This window comes from Heliangelus exortis, chromosome 7 (genome assembly GCF_036169615.1).
Source record: "Heliangelus exortis chromosome 7, bHelExo1.hap1, whole genome shotgun sequence".
NCBI classification, from domain to species: Eukaryota; Metazoa; Chordata; class Aves; order Apodiformes; family Trochilidae; genus Heliangelus; species Heliangelus exortis.
Window position 1 is genome coordinate 6,096,322 of NC_092428.1, and position 21,706 is coordinate 6,118,027.

General features: G+C 53.1%; 2 protein-coding genes and 1 long non-coding RNA gene across 7 annotated transcripts in view; 2 read left to right on the forward strand and 1 right to left on the reverse strand.

The window, feature by feature from the left end:
- Window positions 1-20,522, reverse strand: part of TRIM8 (tripartite motif containing 8) — a 29,957-nt gene extending 9,435 nt beyond the window's left edge. The window contains exons 1-2 of one of the 3 annotated variants that reach the window (XM_071748384.1): window positions 20,275-20,522; window positions 18,168-18,825 (exon numbers count right to left, since the gene is read on the reverse strand). In XM_071748384.1, coding sequence (XP_071604485.1) covers window positions 18,168-18,737 — 570 coding nt within the window. In that variant the 5' untranslated portion in view covers window positions 18,738-18,825; window positions 20,275-20,522. Of the gene's footprint in view, window positions 1-18,167; window positions 18,983-19,113 lie in introns of all 3 variants that reach the window. The other 2 variants (XM_071748382.1, XM_071748383.1) reach the window with 2 other exon arrangements.
- Window positions 1-21,706, forward strand: part of C7H10orf95 (chromosome 7 C10orf95 homolog) — a 237,984-nt gene that overhangs the window by 70,430 nt on the left and 145,848 nt on the right. The window lies entirely within an intron of this gene.
- On the forward strand, window positions 10,756-15,780 carry LOC139798172 (uncharacterized). The gene is made up of 3 exons (XR_011726755.1): window positions 10,756-10,901; window positions 14,156-14,397; window positions 15,450-15,780. It is a non-coding gene; the product is annotated as an uncharacterized lncRNA (long non-coding RNA).

A 21,706-nucleotide genomic window follows, 5' to 3' on the forward strand; every position in this document is an offset into this window, starting at 1 on the left:
CCTCCATTGAGACCCATGTCCCAGCATGTTGCTGAAGATGGGCCTGAAGTAACAGCAACTGAATTTTAATGCATTTAGAGCCCTGGACAGAGGAGGCAAGCACAGTCTTTCACCTCCCTCTACCTCCTACTTGCAAGCTTCCTGTTCTACAGCCCTGGCCAGTTTTCTGAGAAAAAAAAACACATGATGATCTATTCTCATCCCTCTAGAAAGTGTCCCCCACCTGCCAACTCCCTGGCACCCCTGCACCATGCATGAGGCATGCCAACCCAGTGCCCCCAAAAAACAGCATCTTAAAACACAAAATCCCACACTGCTGCAGCCTGAGGACGAACCCCCTGGAGCATCCCTCCCACACCTCCATGGTCTCCTAAGGACCAGACACAGGCAAAAGCAGTTCTTTCAAACCCCCTGTGGCCCCCGCAACACTCACAGAAAGCTGATCTGCTTACAGGGACAGGAAGGAAGTGTTTTCTGGTTAGGGTTTCATCTTGCACACATTAACAGTAAGCACCAGAAAGGAGGGGAGGTCTGGGGCCAGGGCAGGAGACGTCGCCTTCTTCGTCCAACCCAGAGCACACACACACTGCTCCAGGGCTGGGCTTTTCTCACGGTGCTCCCTGAGCAGAGATTGGGCTGCTTTATACCCAGCAGGGGAAGGAAGAGGCAGGGGAACAGCCTTTGTGATATTAATAGCTGCCCTTGCTAGCAGCAGCCACATAGTGCACAGGCACCAAAGAGACCCCCTTGCTGACATCAAGGGACCCCCTGAGCCCCGGGAGAGCTGATGCTCTGTGGAAAAGGGCTGGAGGCTGAACATCCAATGCTGACTTGGGGGGAACAGGATGTAGGGTGCCTCTTGCAAGAGCAGCTCTTCATCCTGTTCTCACGCCAGAGTGGGTGGAGATGCCTCCTGCCTGTCTCCATCTCCCTGCAAGACACTGCCTGGTCTCTGAGCCTTCTCTCTCAGGGAGGAGAAACCATCAGGCTAAGCTCCACATTTCACCTCCACTGGCTACCCAAGAGGCAAAGCCCCATGTCCCACCTCCAACACCAACCCCAGCACAGGGCATCCCTACAGTGTGGCTGCACAGCAGTATTCAAGGTCAGCCCTTGTCCCTGTGGCACTCAAGGATGGTGGGCATGGCAGACCATGTCCTTGCAGCAGCTGACCCTGGACTGCCATGGGGATGTGCCAATTCCTGCAGCCCTGGATGGCTCTTCCCCTTGTTTACACCCAGCAGAAAGGAAGAACTTGTTAGCAAGGGGAAAATATGAGGCATTGTGTTGCGTGGGGCCAGCAGCAGGATTTCTGGAGGCCAGGAAATGGAGACCTATTCTCCATTGGAAAGTAACTTTCAGAAGGACCTTGAGGATGTTAATTTGCCTCCACAGGCCTCTGTGTCTACCCCCACTTCCCACTGGCACAGGAGCTACTTGCAGCTGTGCCTCTTGCACAAAAGGGGGAAGGAGGCTGGGGCTCTACTTGAGGTTTCTGGACCACAACTTCAAGCTGTAGCCTGGCTGCCATTGCTATCAGTGTCGTCTAAGAAAGGGATAAGGATCTGCTTTGAGGGGAAAGGGAGATAAGGGAGATAAAGGAGCAGGGAGACGAGGACAGTGGCTGAAGAAGTAACCCTTCTGTGACAGTAGCCCTTCAGGTCCCAGAGGCAGAAGCCTTCCTGATACAGGGTGCCCAGTACAGGTGATGTGCCCCACGAAACAGAGGCACCCCAAACACCAGAGCTATTTTTGCCCTGTGTTGGAGGGTAGGAGCAAGATGGTGCTGATCACCAGCATTTGATGAACTGAACCCATGCAAAGTGCAGTGACAGGCAGTGACAGCAGAGCAAACCTCCCGACAGACCTGGAGCTCGACTCACTCACAGTGTGGGGAGGAGAGGAAGAAAGGAGCTGGAAATACACAGGGAAGATGGGGATGGGGATGGGGGAATTGGTTTACATGCTGAGCATGCAGCCAGGCAAGACTGACTGGCTCCATGGAACAAGGATGAGCCTTGGTGATGCCCATGCTTTGGCTGGTACAGCCACCTCCTGCCCTACGTCTGCCAGGAGAGACAGCATCCATCCAGAGCAAATGTGCTCCCTCACTGCGTCCCAACAGCATGAGGACAGCAGATGCTTTTGGGTGGTGCAGGAGCAAGATGGAGAGACCAGAGAGATGCCGAGGCTGTGGCTGCAGGCATGACCAGGCCTTCAGGGCAGAGAAAAAAATCAAGAAATCTTTTTCCTCTCTGCTGGGAAGGGAGGGAAAGGAGATCCCTGCCCAGGCCTGGGTGCAGATGCTGGCCAGCAGCCCCCTCCAGCCAGAGTTTGGGAGAGAGAACAGTCCAGGCTGCCCTCGCCTGGGAGCAAGAAGAGCCAGAAGGAATCACAGGGCTTAGCTCCATGTTTATGAAGGACAAGGTCCACATCTTCTCCCCCACCGGGGATGCAAGGGAGGAGCTCTTTCCCCCCAGCTCTTTCACTTTTAGTGGGAAAATGTCCTAGTTTGGGACTGCTTATAAATTAGTGGCAAAATTTACCCTCATGGTGAACCATCTCCAGCACAAGGCTCTGGCTGTGGGCCCTGGCACAAGCATTCCCTGCCCAGCACGACCCAGCACCAAATGCCCTTTGAGCAATCACTTCCAGAGCACCCCAGGAAAGCACAGGAGTTTGCAATAACCCAGACAGTTTCAGGCATCCAGACCCAAACGCCTTAAGCACCCATTTCCAGTCACTTGGGACCTTGGACTGACACCAACACCTGGAGTACATATGGCCCTTACAACTGACACTGTCTTGTGCTTCCTCTGTACCATGTCAGAAAGTCCAGGCCCTGCTGTTACACCAACCAGGATGCATCAGGTTTCAGTTTTTTGTAGCCTAAGAGATCATATAAGAAGTCCTGTCCTTTCCACCTTCACTGCACTCTGTGCTAATGGTTCCTTGAACATTTCAATCAATTTACTTGTATGTTATAGGGCCCTAACCTCCTTTTCTCTTTCTTTTGTCTCTGTTTTCATATATCTGCCCCTTAGCAACCACAGATCCAGATGAAAACTTAAGCCAGTAAAAAAAGAGCAGTCTCTTTTCAGCTGTATCACCTTCCCATTCTGCCAGTTCCAGTGGTGGCAGGCAGGGCAGAAATGGGAGGTCATTCAGCACTGAAACTCAGTTGAATCGCAAAATCAGGCTTCTCACACAGGCCCTGTTTCTCTGACATATCATTTGTGTGTGGCTACTCCCATAACCCCCACAAAAAATTAAACAAGCTTTGGCAGCATGCTCAATCCTGCCTCAATCTACTGTTGTCCCACCCTTGTCTACCTCTATTGAATCCCAAGATCTTCCCAATGCATTGCAAGCTTGGGGTCCTGGACAGTCATGCCCAAACTGTGGCCTTGCCCTCAAAAGCAGCCATCCTACAAAAAAACCCACTCCCATTGCCTGGCAGCAAACCTACCCCCATCTGCAGCCCCTGCAAAATTGAGAAACCCTCGCTCCCTCTTCCAAATAAACATCTTGCATTCAAGATCCAGCTGGCCTGAGTGATCTCAGAGCTTTCTCCCTGCAGGGGTGAAACACAGCCAGCCTCTTCCACCCTTCCTCCCATTGCAGGCTGAGCTGCCTCTCCCCAGCCCAAAGATCTCTGCTCTGCACCCATAACAACTCACTCCCACCATGAGAAAACCTGAGCCCCTTCAGCTTCCTACACCCCAATTGCTAATTTCTGTTCCAGAGGGGAGCCTGGCCCACAGATGTGGATGTAAGAGCAAGTTTTTGAGGTAACCCACATACCACTGAGGAGCAGAGCAGCCACAGCAATACCTGCATGCACCCATGTCCCAGCCACAAGACCACTGACCTGCAGCCACGTGCCCTATCAGCCTCTTGTTTGGTGACTCAGAGACAAGGGGTCCAGCAGCAGAGTTGGCATTAAAGCCTTTCTCTAAACTCAGACAGCCCTAGACAGAAACACCTGCTTTAATTTAAAGGCCATGATTTTATTTTTTTTCCTCCCAACTGCTCTAGTTACACTTCTAACTGCTCAAGGCTATTTTAATTTGTAGTGCTAAGTTAAATCAACACAAACAAGGGCAGAACAGGTTTATATGCACCTCTATTACTGACCTGCACCAACTAGAGTGCAGCCAGATTTCTGCAGGCAGCTTTTCTTTTTTTCTAATAAAGATAAGGGTGGACGTTTTTTTTTGTGCACCTCCAACTGACAAATGGAGCCTGAAAGTGAGCTGGGAATCAAAGCCTTGCAGAAAGTCAAGGTGACTTATGTGTCAATAGGCTGGATTCAAAGAGCTTTGCAAAAATGCAGATCAACTAACAAGATTTATAAAACCTGTTAGGAGCTTAGAGACTGCTTAATTCTCAAAGGTGCCAAGGAAAGTACCTGACTCACAGAGGGATGGATGGGGCTTACATAGGTGGCTAGCTCAACCTTTTGGTTGAGAAGAATAGAGGACTCAATTTATCATGGAAACAAGATTTTGACATGCCAAGATGTTTACTCCAAGCCTTGGGTCTTCCATCATCTACTTTAAAGAAAGACAAACCAAGTCCTGCTGCTGCAGACAACTGTTACAAACATCCACCCAAAGCCACAGCAGATTCTGCTGCTTCAGCTCGCCAGCACCAGACACCACCCAGAGGAATAGGAGACTCAATCGGATTCAGCACACAAGCTGGAAAAAATAAAAAAAGGGGGGGGGAGAGAAATAAAAAAAGGACTCTGCACTTCTACAGCTCCTCAGCGCATGGCATTTTGCAGCCTGGAAGCAGCATGTCAGCACCTGTGGGCAGCCAAGGCAATATACAGTGAGCCCATAAACCATTCTGCACCCAAGAGGGGACTGATCATGACCTGCTGAATGCTGAGGACCCCTCAAGTCCCCTCTCTGCTGGGGTTTCTCTCTGCCCTGTTTTTTTCACAAGGCGGCTGTTGAGAATCTGAAAGCCTGGATTATAATCTTTATGAATCCCATAGTTAGATCGCGCTGAACAGCAGCCCAGCAATACCAGATGTTCAAACAAAGCTGCCAACCGACAGCTGTCTGCAGCTTGCAGCGTGTTTTTACTTTAAAATGCAAAATGATACCAATCTATATTAAAAGAGAGACGTTCGAAGCCCTGTGATAGCAGCTGAAGCCGCGGATATTGCTCTTTTACGCAGGGTGTGGCAGCAAAAGGAAATACCTCAGAAACTACTGCTTAAGCTGCCCTCCCGGCCCCCCCAAATCCTGGCCACTTTCCTAATGGGAAAGAGACTCACGTTACTGCCTGAGTGCCGTGAATGTACCAGTGCATGTCCAAACAAGCCAGCAAAAAGAAAAATGCAGAGTGAACAAACATTGTCTAACGAAGGATGCCAGATCAAATCTGAGCACTGCAAAGCCGCACCTGGCTCCCAGTGGCGTGGGGAGGATGAAGAGACACATGGGGGGATGGAAGGAGCCAGCCGGGTAGATGGTGCAGCCCTTCCTGCATCAGTCACCAAACTAGGGGAGCAAAGGTCCCTTCTGGCAGCAGAACATCCACAGTCGAAGCAAAGGATAGAGCGGCATCGTCCAGTGCTCCGGCTTGGCTGTCCTGCCTCAGGCTGTACCACATCCCTCTAAGACACACAGGAATGCTTCTGCAGCACAGGCCCCACCACAGAAACTCTGCCAGGGGCCTCCTGAGACTCAACGTGCAGCAGCTTTTCAACTTGCATTGCTTCGTACCTTTATTTGTTAGGCTGGCTGGGACTGGTCACAAAGCCCAACCATCCTGCGACCTCTTCCACCCACCAGCAGCTGGGGAAGGCAAGAGCCAGAGCTCAGCCTCACTCTCTATTCTTCCTCTCTCTGGAAATGTAAGCCACCTGCACCCACTGCATTTTGGGGGTAGCAAGCCCTGAACATGCTGGGCACAGCACAGTACTTCTGGCTTACAGGAATTGCTCAAAGAGGGTTCAGACTTAGTCAAACGTGACGTCCCAAATTCCCCACCAGCCGCGATCACAGGAAATCTTTGGGACCAGTCCCAAGGCTGCCTCATTGTGCTCTGAGCAGCAACAGCATGAATGAATCACACTCCTCAACGTGACACTCAGCTCCCAGCAACATACTCAGGACCAAAATATTTACATTGCAAACGAGTAAGAATAGGACCAGATCCCCTCCCCAGCCTGGTGACATAAAAAGGCCAACCTGGTCTCATTGAGCAAGTGGGTGGTGGGAGGATAAGCAAGCAGGAAGCAGAGACCAGCCTGGCCCTGATGAACCAAAGCCTTTCTCCATGGCAGGAAAAGCCCCCCAGCAGTGAGCACCAAAACTATGATCATCATGGTGCCACCCTCCTGCTGGAGCTCAGCAGTCTGGTGACATGGAAGGGAGCATGCTGGGACCTGTAGTTTCAAGCCAGCCAGCTGCAAAACACCATCCGCCAGTAAACACGTCTTGAATTAGAGATGCAAGGCCCCCAAGCTCCTGGCAAGGCACCAGCCATGGCTTCTTGTTGGCAGGCACTTGGCCAATTCCCATGTGTTGCATTAGCCCCTTTCCAAGGAGCAGCCAAGAGCCTGCACCCCATGAACCCCCTTGCAGCTGAGCTGTGCCCTGCCCTTGCTGAAGCAACTTGTCTGCACAGTGAAGCAAGATGTCCCCAGAGCTTTAGTGCAGCCCTGGGCCACAGAAGGATGTCAACCCTGCTCCTGTCTTGCCATAAGCCCTTTCCCACTCCTGCAGCAGGCCACTGATTTTAAAGCAAGACCTGGCAGCCAGCACTGCCCAAGCTTCAGCTATACAGAGTCCAACACAGCATCACTATAGGGGTCAAATAAAGATGCCACCGAAGCAATCAGAGTTGCAGGCAGCAAGAAGAAACACACAGGAACAGTGCTTTCAGGCAGAGCAGCACAAGCAGGCAAAACTCTGCCAAACCACCTCCCTGCAGCATCTCAGTTGAGCATGCAGACTCCCCATGAGTGCCACCACCACCCTGAGCTCCAGCAAGCCCAGGACCATGTCACCCTTTGGGAAACATGGCACCCCTCTCTCCATGCCTGTTCACCCTCCCCGGCGCGGAGGAAATCACAGCGCCCGGCTGATGTCAGGAGGCATCACTTCACACAAAGGCCGGGCTTCCTGGCGGGGAAGGGGTGGGGGAGCAGGGAGGAAGGGGAAGAGGAGCCTGGGGCAAAGGCAAGTGGCACCTCCAGCACCTGGTGTGTGTGTGTGTGTGTGTACAAGGGGCTACAGCAGGAGATGGCACAGTCCCTTCTTTAATTGCCCTTGTGCTCGGGATTGAGAGGCAACATCCTCTTCCCCAGTGCCTTTCACAGGCCCTGCCCTGCCGATCTGCAAGAGTGTGCACCCCTTCAAGAATGGATAGTAAAAAGGGATTCAAGTTTATTTTCATTTGCTCCTGCAAATAAATCTATTCTCTCTTCTTAGCTGGACTGTGGCTGCTGGTGACTAGGGGAAGCATGCTCCAGCTGAGCACACGGGCACAGCCCCCTGCCCAGCACCCATCCAGGGGAAAAGCCACCTCTGTGCACAAACAGCAGCATCCCCAAAACAGGCACAACCATGCACCCACCCCTGTCTCCTGCCTAAACACCTGTGACACCCCTTAACTGATAAATACAAGTAAAACAAATGCATTTAGGACAAAGCCAGAGTCATCTGCAGCCCTCACTTCTCAAGCTCCTCTCCCCAGTGCACTCCCCAAAGCTAAGCACCTTTACAGCACACGGCATCATGGTACCCACAGCATCAATATGACCTCCTGCTTCAGTCTCTCCACCCACCCCCCTTCTGCTTCTCACAGGCTCTGCTCAGCCCCCAGCAGCAAAATCGTCTGGCGGGCAGCACCACTCTGCATTGCTTTTGTCTTCACCTCACTCTCCCAAGGGCAGGAGTGCTCTGGACCAGCTGCACGGGGACCAATGAAGCGGGGCTCGCTGGGATGTGGTTATTGTTGATTGAGACAGGGAATCACTGATGTTGCAGGGGGTAGTCTGGGAAGGTGGGTTTTGGATGTAGGCACTGACAGGGAATAGCTGCAAAGGGGCAAACCTTGATGCTTTCCTTCAACATGCTGACTCCTGCTCCTAGGACAAGGCCTGTCATTGGTTTTTAATCTCACCTGATTACAGACCAGCCTTTGACATTATTGATCTCAGGCCCCTGAAGTATCATTTATCTTCCAGGTTTGACTCTGCGACCAGAGCTTTGACAGCTTAGACCCCAGTCAGCTCCATCCTTCCAGGGAACAAGGGGAACCGCTTTGCTCCACCCAGGTCCTGCCAATTCATGCAAGCCAGAATCAAGGCTCAGCTTCCATCCCTCTCCCTCCTGGCAGTTCCTCTCCTGACTCAAAAACTCCAGCTCCTCAGGTCTCTGGCAGACCAACAGTGGTTTATCAAGCCCAGCAGTCCAAGGTGCCTCCAGTGCCTGCTGCTTCCCTCTTTCAGTTTCATTATCCTCTTTTAAAGAGGCAGTGCAGTGAAGGCACCAAGGTTATGGGCTGAGAGCTGCACAGGGATCAAGGGGGCAGCACGAGTGAGCAAGGTATAGCCAGGGAAGCCATTTCTAGCTGTGACCACACTGACATTTTCTAGAGCACAAGGACCAAAAACAGCGGCTCCTCATCACCTGGTGAACTTGCACCCACACAGAAACCCAGCAACCATCTTGGTTCTGTGGTGGCTTCTCCTTACCTAGCATGGTGAGCACAACCACACCTTGGGTCCAGCTCATGATTTCTACTTGACCTTCAAATCATCAATGCCTGCTCCCTCCCACAAGCAGAAAAAGAGATGGACTCCACAGATGAAAAGCAGCTGGCTGGGATGGGACTCAGGACACCTGGGACCACCACCCTGTGGATGGGACACGCCTGGAATTACTGCCCCCTGGTTCCCACTCCCCTGGGTTCCTCCATCTTTCACAAAAGCTTACAGACATTCACAGCCTCCAGCTTTTGGGAAGCACAAGTTTTTTCTCAAAGGTTTTCCTCAAGGTTTTCCAAACCATTTCATGATTCTGTGTCTACAGTTGCTGGACGCAGCATGCGCATGACGGCTGTCTTTTTGGATGCCTCCTGTCTCTTTCTTTCTCTCCTGCAAAGCTGGGCCTTGTGTTTTGGAAAGGAGGAACATTTCCTGAGGAAGACTCCAGCAAACAGTTTTAACACATGGAGGAAGCTTTTGCTTGTTGCCTCAGTACTGTTTATCAGATTGATGTAAAAGCACTTTGATAAATGGAGATAAGTGCATGGAGAACCATGCATGTTCACAGACAACAGTAGTAGCCAGGAGCCAGCACTGAGGAGGAACCACCTGGGTAGGGGTAGCTAACAGGGTCCATGTTCAGCAAGGTACTACCACCAGCAAAGAAAGCTTGAGTCTCCAGGACTGCTTCCACATGCTGCCATGGAATTTCCAACTCCCTCCCAGGTCTCCCCACCTCCACTTATCTCTGCTTTAGGTTAACACCCTGACTTCCCTAACCACATTTTCAGTTGTTGACCTTTTTTTCTCCCCTGTTGTAAGTAAAATGCTATAAAATCCTCCTCTGGAGGACATGCCATTTTACCTGCTGGGCTCACACTCTCCAGGGATGTGTTTGGCAAAGGGTGGTCTTTGCACAACACACAAGGCATTACTTCCACTTCCCTGCCTGGATGCCCTGTCCCAGCAGGCAGAGGCAGTAAAATGACCCCAAAGTGTGCTGCCATTCCCTTTTAGGGGGTAGATCCCATCCCCATTCCCTACAACCAAATCACCTCTGACCTTCAAAAGAGCTTGCAGGCCTCAGCCACCCAGCCACAACAGTGCAGCTGTTGCAGGAGAGCTGCAGTAATTCCCTCCTGGATCTGGCCACCCCTGTCACTAAGGGGCTAGCAAATACCCAAGGGAAGGGAGACTGTGGACAGCCCCCCTTCCTCCTCCCCAAAGGGTCTGTGAGGGAGACAGAGACCTTGCAGTGCATTTATTCTGCTCCATCCATTTGAGAGGCACGCTTCAAGGGGCTTTTTGCTGTCGGGAGGCGGGTGCACCAGGACAGGAGGAGAACAAAGGGAGGCACCAGCACCCCCCAGCCCTTTGTCTGAGCACAGAGGAGTTCACCTGCAGGGAAAATGAGCTCCCACCACAGCACCAGCAGCTCGCACGGATTTGGATGGGGAAAAGGATGCAGTTATCCCCCCAACCCCACCAGCAAGAGAATAATGAGAAGGATGCAATCGCATTACCCTCTTTCCCCTTGCCACACACACAAGTCAGTCACAGCGCACGCCAGCCTCCCCGAATTTCCAACAACAACCACAACCAGCAATAAAAAACATTGCCACAAAAATACCAACCCACTCCCCCCCCCAGCACAATTGATCTGTGTCTGCGTGTGGCCAAGCACCAAACCCTGGAGCTCAGCTCCACCGACCAGAATCAGCTGGGAGGGAAGGGGGTGGGAGGCTTGTTTCCAGGGGATGGGGTTTTAAAGCCACACAATAACTGGCTCAAATGAGGGTTAGGATTAACAAGGGAAAACACTGCCTCTATTAGGATATGGGGGATTTTCCTTCCCTTATTCCAAAGCTCCAGCTGGATGAAGCTTCCAGGTTACCCAGGCAGGGAGAGAACAGAGAGCTAATGGGGGATCCTGCAAAGGGAGAGATGGGTGGGGGGAGGAAAGGGCAGATCAGCCCTCCCCAAGGCCCAGATCATGCAGTTGGCTGGTCTGACAACATTTACTCATATTTCAGAGAGAGACAGCCATCCGGAACGTCACTCCCTGCCAACTCTCTCATCTGGAGCCATCTACAGCTCAGCTCTTCCCAGCCCAATCTGGAGACAGTCCCCCACAGCACCCACAGACCAAGGAATTGAAAAAGGACAGGTAGGGGAAAGAGTTTTGGGGGTTTTGTTTGCTTTTTGTTTGTTGTTTTTTTTTCCCCAGTTCTGGTTCATTGTCCCAACAAAGGAATGACTTGGAGTGCATGTTACATAGAAGGCGTTGCTACAGAGTAGCAGCACACTGCTCTGGGCCAGGAACTTTGCTCATGTTTCTATCACAAGTGAATCACTAGGTAGAGAAGGGGCAACTGCAATACCCCCACAAGAATGGGGCAAAGCTATCCTTATCAGAAAGGATTTGGGAGTGGGAATCTCTTCAGCAAGCTCACCTGGGGGACATATGTAAAAACTTGCGTGCACCCACTTGTGTGCATTTGCACACCTGCAAATAACTGTTCCTCCCTCCATATCTGGGACCAGGCATCTCTTCCTCCCATTCCCAAGCACAACAGCTCTAGTCCTCCTGGGTAAAGGAGGGGTGGCTGCCTCTACCTGTGCTTTTTCCATGAAGCAAAGAGAAGGGCATGCTTCTCTAATCCTGCGAACTCCACACCTCCCTGCTGGTCCTTCGGCATCGGCATCAGCCGTGGCTTCTCTATCAGCAAACAGAGGTTCAACACAGAAAACTGGCTACCATCTCAAACAAGCTCAGCAGCTCCAACTCCTTTGAGTCACCCACTTTACTCTGATCAAACCAGCATCTCCTGAGTCTATGGACTGCTTAAAAATGCAGAAAGTTGACAAAATGACAAGAAACTAACCCAGATCCGTAGTTGTGTTGTGTTTTTTTTAAAGAAGAAAAAAAGCCAGGCCAGGCCAGACCAGATTCTGCCCCCAAGCCTGTGTGGCAAAGCAGAATCCAGCTTCAGCTGTTTATTTATAAATCCGTACATAAATGTACATTTGAATTCTGACAGAATTAATTCTGGCATCCAGCTAATTCAAAGCATTCCTCCCCCATCACACTACTGTTGCAGGCCAGCCCAGCACAGAAGCTGATTATAAAATGCTGCACTGGCCAGGCATTTCTGCAAAGGCTTGTGCTATTGAGCATTCAGTCTTTCCTTGCTTGGCTATTTCATTGTTTCGGTGTCGATCCCTCCTCTCTTGCCCTGTGTTTCCTGGTTACTTTTGTCCCTGCTCTGGAAGCACTGCTGCTCACAGCCCCATTTCAGTGTCAGATTGAAAAAAAAAAACACAAACCAACACAACAACAACAAAAAAAACCCAAATCAAAACAATTACATGAAATTAAAGAGAAGAAAAGAAAAAACTACCACTGCATACCAAGATTTACAGTAAACAGATAGGTAATGAGCAAAAAATAGGCCAATGTGCTGCAAGGCAAGCTGCAGAGAGATCTGGGGATAAAAAAACCCATTGCCTCCCTCCAAAACACAGCTAAGAAATCCCTGTGTGGTCACACGCTGTCCTCTGGAGCAGAGAGGAGAGAGGTCAGGGCAGCCAGCACTGTAAGAGCCTCTTTATTCTTGGGCAGTTGCACGAATCTGATCGCTTGTGCCCTTTGTGAGACATGGAAATCTGCCTTCTCCTCCCACCCCCTTCACCAGCCCCCCCTTCTGCTCCCCCTGCTCAGATGAGGGCAGAAGCAACTCCTCAACTCCAGAGGCAAAGACCAGAGCAGTAAAGACTGTGGACTTCCCTTCAGCAGGACCAGGCTTGTCTGAGCACATGGTGAGAGCTTGAAAACTTTGCTTTGCTGGAATGAGGGGAGGAGAGGGGAAGGATGGTCCTGGGACTTGTGCACTCCTTGAAGGGCTCACCCAGGCTCCCACACAAGGCCAAAGGATGCAGAAAAGTTTGAGATGTTGTGCTCCAGTCAAAGTCTCCTCCATTTCTCCCTCTTCAACCATGCTCATGGGCTCAAGAAGAACAGCATGCTGCACACCTCCATGCCAGCAGACACATGATGCTTACATAAATATCATGGGTTGGATTTAGACTAAACAAGGGTCTAGGCTAAGTTTGCTATACCCTCATCACCAGCCAAAGCTGGGCTTATACCTCCTGGTTCAGAGACCAGACCAACACCCCCATCTCAGGCGGTGATATCAAGATCACTACGCAGGGAGGGCTTCAAGGAAGAAAGCTCTCTGGCTTGGGCTGGCTAGCACGGGTGGGCAAGGCTCTGTCAAGACAACCTCACCTGCAAAGTACAGCCAACTGCTGTATACCACAGGGGTATGCCTGGGATACAGTTCACCTCTGCTCCTTACAAAGAAGCTCAAGGTCTTCAGATTAATCTCTCTTTCCTCCTTGTCCTTCCACCCCACTCTTCAGCCTCACCTGTCCACCAAGTGTCTTCCCCCACAGGAACAGAGCAATCTCTGCTGCAACTCCTGTCCCACTCCTTTACGAAAGCTGTCCCATCCTTTGCAAGCCTCCTCCCCCCACCCTGCATCCACCATCTCTGCTGTCACTTCTTGAATGACCCAACTACAGAGGGGGCTGTAGATCTAGAACAAGCAACCACTGGCAACCTGGTGGGCTAACGGCAAGGAAAATGCTCAAGTTTATCAGGAAAGCAGTGGGGGAGTCCCAGTTCAGCCAAAGATCTGGAGCTGCTAAGAAACCTGCTGCCATTTGGCCATCAAACCCAGATGAGTTTGCAGCAGGGTGGCTCTGCAGGGCAGCACAGGCTGCTGTCAGTTGAACTGAAATCCTCTGCTGCCCCAGACAACACAGTAAACCAAAGCCTGAAATATCAAGGGTGATGAGCAGCACAGAGCTGAAAAGCAGGGATAGGTGGGTGCTGGAATGTCTGCAACTGCCCAAGGCCCAAGAAGTCATTACTCATCACAGCAGCTTGACCAACTGACAGCATCCCAGGGCACAATGATCAGTCACATTTAGGAGCCTGGCACTGGACTCCCAAGGCCCCTGGGCTGAAATACAGGCATGGGCAAAGCCAGGGGAGGAAGAGACGAAGGCTAGGCTGACCATGGAGAAGAATGGGCTGGCAGTTCAGCTCTGGGGTGCTGGTGAAGGCTGAGATGGAGACTGCAAGGAGGATCTGCAAATCTCCAGCTTCACAGGACCTACTGCCAAAGTTGTTAGTGGACCAGGTATGTTCAGAGAGCACCATGGGGAATGCCTGCCAGGCACCACCCACACCATCTACAGTCACGAGAGCTAAATTAACACTGGAGCACTTGGGCACTTGCGCTCACAATGCCTCCAGTGAGCTGCGTGCTGCACTCCTCATAAACAAGTCATCTGGAAAATAAGTAAGCCTGTAAAAATCCAGCCCGACACAAGTTACCAAACCTGTTTCAGAGTGAAAAAACCTACAGCAGAAGCTCACACCAGAAGCCTGACAGCAGATCTGACCCCAGCCTCCCCAGTACCAGGGGTTCTGAGGTCCACAGGACAGATGGCAGCATGGGAATGCAACAAGGGACCCATTTCCAACAGGAAGGTGTCTCTGGTGTCAGAGCTGTCCATCAAAGAAAAGCTGGAGGTATTTTCCTTCTAAAGACCTAGAGCTTTTGAGCCACAGAAGCAATCAGCTGAGGCAGGTAAGAAAAGCACAAGGGCCATCTCTGCACTGGGGCTGGTGGCCAAGGCTGGCAAAGGATCAGTTTCTGGTACAGACTTGGCATTCATACCTTCCTGTACTCCCACCAAGCACCCACCTCTCCTCTCTGCCATACTCTCTGCCCAAGCAGAAAGCTGGGCTTTCCTAGGGGGCTGCCAAGAAAGCAAGCCCAAACACACCAAGCAGCAGATAGGCCCAGCAGCACAGTCCCTGTCTGTCCCCTTGGATTTGCCAATGGGTGCCCTTGCTGCATGCCCGCAGAAGGATCCTCAAAGTTTGCCCACAGGTCTCAGCACCACAACGCATTTCCTCCCTCTTTGATGTCAAAATCACCAGACATCTTCAGAATGTAGAGGAAATTTCTCCCCATTTCCCCAAAATGTACTGCAAGTTAAGTCAAAGGGAAATGTAACTTTATCCCTTGAAACAAAACGGAAGCAGAAGAGCCTCTGTCTAAGTCCCTTCACACTGGTGGCATCTCCAGTAAGGACAGACAGCTGGGACTTCCTTTAGCAAGCTCTGATGTACCCCATCTCAACCAACTATGTCCCACAGAAAGACAGGGCAAACACCGTAATGCCCCACAAGTCACCTCTTTGGCTGCTGCCTTCTGATTTGTGCTCCAGTCCCAGAAATGTATTGTTCCCCTTTCTGGATGATTTTTAAAAATAAATAAATAAAGCAATGCATTAGCCTCATGCTGAAGCAACTTTCTTTTTCAAACCTAAAAGCAGGTTCCCTTGTGCTAGGGAGATGGCAGGTAAAAGGCACATGGCTGGGGCAGCAAAGGCAAAGATGGAAGAACAAATGTTTCGTTTTGAGACTCTGACACAAACAAAACAACAAGAAGGAAAAAAAGAAAAAAAAAAAAAAAGAGGGGAGGTTGTTAGCATTTTCCCCCTTCTCCTTTAAGCGCTACAAAAACAGGAAACAAAGGAGAAAACATCTCACAGGGGGGAAGGGGAGGTAAGCGCTTTATACGCCCACGAAAGAAAGATTAACCACATATTTTATTTACTGTTTGTATTACAGTTGCACCAGGGAGTTCAACCAATTCTGAGCCAGGACTCTGCGGGCTGGTGCAGCACCTACCACTGAGGCATCCCCTTCCCCCAAACCTACCAAGCATGCTCCTCTGCTTCAAGCAAGTCCTCCACAGACACCCTATTTTCTCCTGCAGACACCCACCTCAGGCCTCCTTCTTCCAGCACAAGCTCTCTTAGCTTAGCTGCCAGTGGAGAAAGCACTAGTACTGTCCCCAGGGAGTTCTGAGCACCTCTTCCCCTTAGGACTGTAACCAGGGGTAAGATGCCCTCCAATGTGTGCTGGCAGCAGCACCAGAATAAATGCTAAAAAAGGCGGATTTGGGAGGGTGTTTGCAGGCTCCTGTCCCTCCTCTGGGCCCTTGGGGCCACCCCCACCACTGGGTTGATGTCCTACCCCTTCACACTCAGAAGTCCCACTCAGCAAGGACCAGGCTTGAAGCCTCCAAACTTTGACTCATTTCTCAATTAACGGCTTCCCAAATGTGAGCCGCACACGGAACAAACCTCTCATGACAAGGCCTCCCCTGGACCTCCCAAGCCTGGCGTTACCCATCCACCCCGCCAGCCCCAGCCCTCCTTCCCTGGGATGCTCTAAGAGCAGCTCGCCACTGTGGGGTGAGCAAGCAGCCAGGAATCCCAGGCCCGGATCCCACAGGCAGCAGCCGTCACCGGCTGAGCACACGCACCCTAATTCGGGAGCTGATGCAGCCGCCTCCCCTGCGGGCTGGTGAGGGGCGGCTTTCAGCCAGAAACCTGGCCAAGGCCATGCAGTGAGGGCTGGCAACCTGCTGGGTATTTTTCCTGGGGGCTCTCCCCTGCTCCAGCCAGTTCATGGAAGAACTGCTTCAACTGCAGGGGGGATCCTTTGGGCATGCTGTCCCCCAGCTTCAGGCTGTCCTCCATTGCCCTGGCCCCTGTGCACCCAACCGAGCCACGCGACCCAGCGGGAAGAGACAAGCTTATCATCACAGAGAAAGGAAATTAAGATAACGTGGCGATGGAGGTACCGAGGGATTTAGCCAAGGTCACAAAATAAGTCTGCAGCTCTACGATACAGCCATCCAACACAGTTCGGTGTCTGGCCACGTATCCTAAAATTTCATGCCAGGGCCAAAATCCAGCTGAGCGGATGGCAGCTTTCTGCCAGGTCATGAGCAGCATGCATCCGCAAGAAGCAGCGAGCATCCAGCCATAACAACAGCAGCAACAAAAAAACCCAAAAAACAACACACAGCAAGAATGGGAATAGATGAGATCAAAGTGTCCTGGAAAAGGACCTGGAAAAATAGTTTTGGTCCCTGGCTAAGGCTTCCGGGAAATGCACACGTGAGCGCCATCCCAGCCCCACGCAGCCCTTCTGAGGTGGCTTTCCCACCCTGGTAGAGGGAGAACAAAATTACTCCCTATAAATAGAAGCAGAAAAGCGCTTCTCCAAAATCCTGGCTGGGTCTTTCCCCTCCCAGTGTGTGTGGTGGAGCTGCTGGCACCTCCATGGAGGTCTCTGGTTTTCCCCAGAAAAACGTGGAGAGGAAAATAACCTTCCTGTGAGCTCAGTCTGTCTTCTCTCTACACAGAGCTGCCCCCTCCTTCGCAGGCCTGGCCATCCAATTGGAAAGTAATTATACTGCAATTTTTATTTATGACTTTTTTTTTTTTTTTTTTTTTTTTTTTAATTGCTAAATGGTGACTCATTTTGGCAACATTAAAATACACAGGAAATCATCCCCATTTTACAGTAATCACCATTCAATTCATTGTTAAATATTTATTTGGCGGACAAGCGCAGGGCCTCTTTTGAAGGGTCGGAGGGACAGTGGAGGGGCAGCCCTGGGAGGGGTGAAGGTGGTGGTGGGGTCACAGCAGCACTGCCCACAGGGCTGTTAAATGCCCATCACGAACTTCAAGGTGGAGAGCCAGGGGTGAAAGCTCCCGCCAGATGGTCTGGCCATGAGCAAAATACAGACTTGCTTTCCCTCAAACCCAGCGCTACGCCCCATGCTGCTCTGGAGAGGGGGGCAGCCCTAAACCCCCTAATAAAAAACAAAAAAAAACAAAAAAAACCCACGTTGTTTGGCCAAACCCCAAACACAAATGCCTATCAGTGAGAAGCTGTGGGTCTCCGACAGGAAGGTCTCCCAGTGCCGGGGGGAAGGAGATGGCAGCAGCCAGCCCTGGTGGGAGGCAGTGGTAAGAGCCATCAGTTTGACATTCACAGGCCTCACAATGGACAGGGTCCATGTCTGTGGCCGCTTTGTCCCCCAGGGGAGCCCCATTTTCAGGGCAACCTGACCTCAGAAGCAAGCGGCTGCTCTGCCTTCCCCCAGATGGCTGCGTACCCCAGCAGGAACCAGGGAGACAGCCCCTCCAAACCCCCCAGGCCCCAAACCTTGACCCTTCCCCACACAACACAGACCCAAGAGACTGCAGGTCCTACAGCTGGACGGCTCAGAATGCCACCTGGAATGGATCCCCTTTCCCGGGGAGCCCCTCCAGCACCCACTCTCTCCGTCACTGCTGGGCTGAAGCGGCCATCTAACATGTCCGCCACAGGGGGACAGGGTGGAGGAGGAACAGCACTGGTGTGGATTTTGTGTAGGCCCTACACAAACACGGGCCTTTGGGAAACAAACACAGCAGGGCAGAGGCTGACAAGGGAAAGCGGCTGTCTCCCTGTGCTGGACATCTCCATGAAGGTGCGACTTACCCTGATCTCATTGCGGCGAATCTCCACATCGCAGACCGAGTGTCCCTGGTGGGCCCCGCTGTAGTAGCAGCAGAACTGGCAGACGGCCACCTGCTCGGCCTCGCAGTGGTACAGGCGGTAGGCGTTGTGCTGGGGGCAGCTCCAGGCCCGCACATCGTCCGCTTCCACCAGGAGGTGGCCCCGGGCCGTGGAAGGTTGCTGCAGGTGGGTCTGGACATGGGATTGGCAGCACGGGGCCTCGCACCTCAAACAGATCTTCTGGGCCGGCAGTGGGGGACCCCGGCGGCAAAAGACGCAGTGCAAGATGGAGGGGGGCTTTTCCAGGTTGAGGGAGTTGAACTTCTCCACGATGTTGGTGAGCTTCAGGTTCTTCTCCAGGTTGGGCTTCTGGTTGTAGGCCTGGTTGCACTCAGGGCACCGCACCAAGCCCGACTCCTTGGCCCACGCCTCCCCGATGCAGCCCCGGCAGAAGTTGTGCTTGCAGGGCAGCTGGACCGGCTCCACGAAGACGTGCAGGCAAATGGGGCAGATGAGCTCCTCTTCGAAGCAGTTCTTCCAATTCTCGGCCATCTCTGCCGGCAGCCTCTTGGCGACGTTTCCCCCCACCCACTTTGGTCGCTCAGTGCGGTCTAGGGGCGGACGCTGGGGTCTGTCCTCCCTGCAAGGGGAAGGCTGGGGGTGAACGCCTGGGCTCCCCCCTCCCCGCAGCACACGCGAGGAATAATCAACCGCAGCAGATTTTAAAATCGGGGATAAAATAAACCACAGAGCAGCATTCTAGGAATCTTCGGCAAGAAAACGTGACGTCCCCGTCGCTTCATTAAAAAAGCAACGCAAACGGTTAAAAACCCCCAACACGATACTGTAGGATTTACAGCCCAAAGTCTTAACCACCCCTAAAAGCCATTTGTTTCTTTTTTACCCCAGAAGGAGAATCAAAACTTACCAAAGGTTGAAAAAAATCCATACAAAATCCAGCAGCAGAGTCCAAGTTCCATATAAAGCTCCTAAATTTAGCGTTCCGGATCGGATTTTTCTTTTCTTAGGTTTGCAACTGACATTCAATATTTTAAAGGGACTTTTGTCCCCCACTAACCTGGCTAACAGCTGAGAGCACGGACTGGCTCAGGGCTTTTTTCCTCCCCTGTATTTCTCCTCCCTCTCCCCCTGATGGGAGTTGGGAATCAGTCTTTTAAAGGAAACAGATCAAAGGGTTAAGATCCAAAATGGGAAAAGGAGGAAGAGTAAAAAATAATAATAGTAGCGACGATGACGACGGTTAAAAACCGAATTCTCTCTGCAGACCCCGAGATTTGCTTCTAGCCCGTCGGAGCAGCAAAGAAAAAAAGGAAGAGAGAGAGGGGAGAGGGAGAAAAAAAAAAAAAAAAAAAAAAAAAAGACAAGACAAGACAGGAGGGAAAAAAAAAAAAGAGAGAGAGAAGGAAAAAAAAAAACCCTCTCGACCGCTTAGAGATTGCGAGGTCTTGAATGGGAGAGAGCTCGGTCATTCAGAGCCACCCCTGCCCGGCGCAGCTCTGCCAGCCTCCTCCAGCGCTCTGAGAGGGTTGGGAGAGAGGACGGGCTTTGCCAAGGGGGATCTAAACCCCCTAAATCAACCTGCGCCGACTTCCCACCGGGTCTGAAGGGAAAGAGGCGTCCGGGGAGCGGGGGAGGGTCCGACCTAACCCGTTCTCATGGCCGACCGGGGGACGCAGCCCCTCGACGGACACAATGCGATGGAGCCGGGGGCGCCGGGGCAGAGGGAGGGGTATCCGAGCCTTTCCCCGGCACAGCGTCCCCGGGAAGGGGCGAGGCGGCGGCGGGCAGCCGGGAGGAGCCGGCCGAAGCGTGAGGCTCCGGGGGAGCCGTCAGCCCTCAGCCATTTTGAGCTGCCCTCCTGGAGACCGGAGGCGCATTAAAAATATAATAATTTGTACAAAAAAAAACCCCCAAAAAACCCCAAAAAAACCCAAACAAACCAAACAAAAAAGAAAAATAATAAAAAAAAATTAAATAAAGTCACCGGAAAAAAAGCCCGCTCCCGCTGCTTCCCCAGCCCGCCCGGCGGTGCTCTGCGGAGGGGCTGCGGCTGCGAGCTGAGCCGAACCTGAGCCGAGCCGTCCCGTTCCGGCGGGGCCGCTCAGCACAGCCCCCCGCGCCTGCCCCTGCCGCCGCCGCTGCCTCCAGCCATCTTGGGCTCGCCCTGGCTGCCGACCGCCCTCCCGACCGCGGGAGCCCCACGCCCCGGCCTTCCTCCCGCCGCCCCCGGGGAGGCGGCCGCGGCCCGGGGGGGGGACGAGGAGCGGGAGGAGGGGTGGGGGGTGCGGATCCCCGCAGCGGATCTCCTCGGGAGAGGGGGGGAAGGGGGGGGGGGGGCGGAAGGTGGGGGAGGCGGTGCCTCAGAAGCGGCCGGGGCGGCGGCGGGGGGCGGGCGGGGCGGCCATGGGGGCGGCGGCCGCGGGGGACAGATCGACCGGAGGGGTGGTAGAGGGTGGTGGGGAGAGAAGGGGAAGGGGGGGGCGGGCGCGCCCCGCCCCGGCGCGCCGAGGGGCCGCCCCGCTCGGGAGCCGGGCGGGTTGGGGGGAGCGGAGCGGAGCGGAGGCGCCGGAGCCGGTGCGTCCCGCCGGGCGCTGCCACTGCCGCTTCAGAGCTGCGCGGAGCTGCGCTGCGGCGGGACCGGGACCGCCCCCCGCGGGTCCGCCCCCAACGCGTCACGGGGACCGCCCCGCCCCCGGGACAGCTGCCTTAAAGTGGTCACGGCGGCGGTGGGGCCACCCCCGGCTCGGCGCTGCGCAGCCCCGTCAGCTGGCGCCATGGTGGGCCCTGCGGAGGGGATCCGTGCCTCGTCCCCTGCCGGGGGGGTCTCTGCTGCCCGCTACAACAGCGGTAGGGCCGCTCTGCCTGGCCACCAGCATCCCTACGTGGCCAGCAGCCAGGGTAGCTCAGGTTGCTGCTCCGTGTAAGAGTCACATCGCCCAGGAATCGGCTCACACCTGGGCCACAGCTGGCTACCGGTACCAGAAATGCCTTCTGGACCCTCCTACGACCACTCGGAACCCCCCCCCTGGCTGTGCTGTTACTTTGCACGGGACCATTTCGGGTGCATTTCCACCCCATGCAGAGCAGCAGCCGTTTGTCCCACAGGGTCTTTCCAAAACCGGCTGCCCCAGCACCTCCTGCCAAAGCCTGGGGCACAGAGGTGTCTCTGTTAACAGCTCTCCCACCAAATGTTTCTGCAGCTGTTTCGCGGGATACTGTGTATCCAACCCTTGCCAAATGTGCTGGGCCGCTGGTAATAAAGCCTGTTAATAGTGTAAATCCATTTCCCACTGGCGAGGGGGTCACAAATAGCTGAAAACCAGAGTATTTAGACCAAAAAAGTACATTTAGGGTTATGGTGGAGTGACAGCGGAGCAAAGGCTCAGACAGTGGTTTCAGTATCTGGCTCCAACCTTGCCCCTGGGTGACACTTGCTAATGGCAATTCATTGCCGGGAGGGATTTAGCAGGAATTCCACGACTGCAGCCTTGAAGACACAG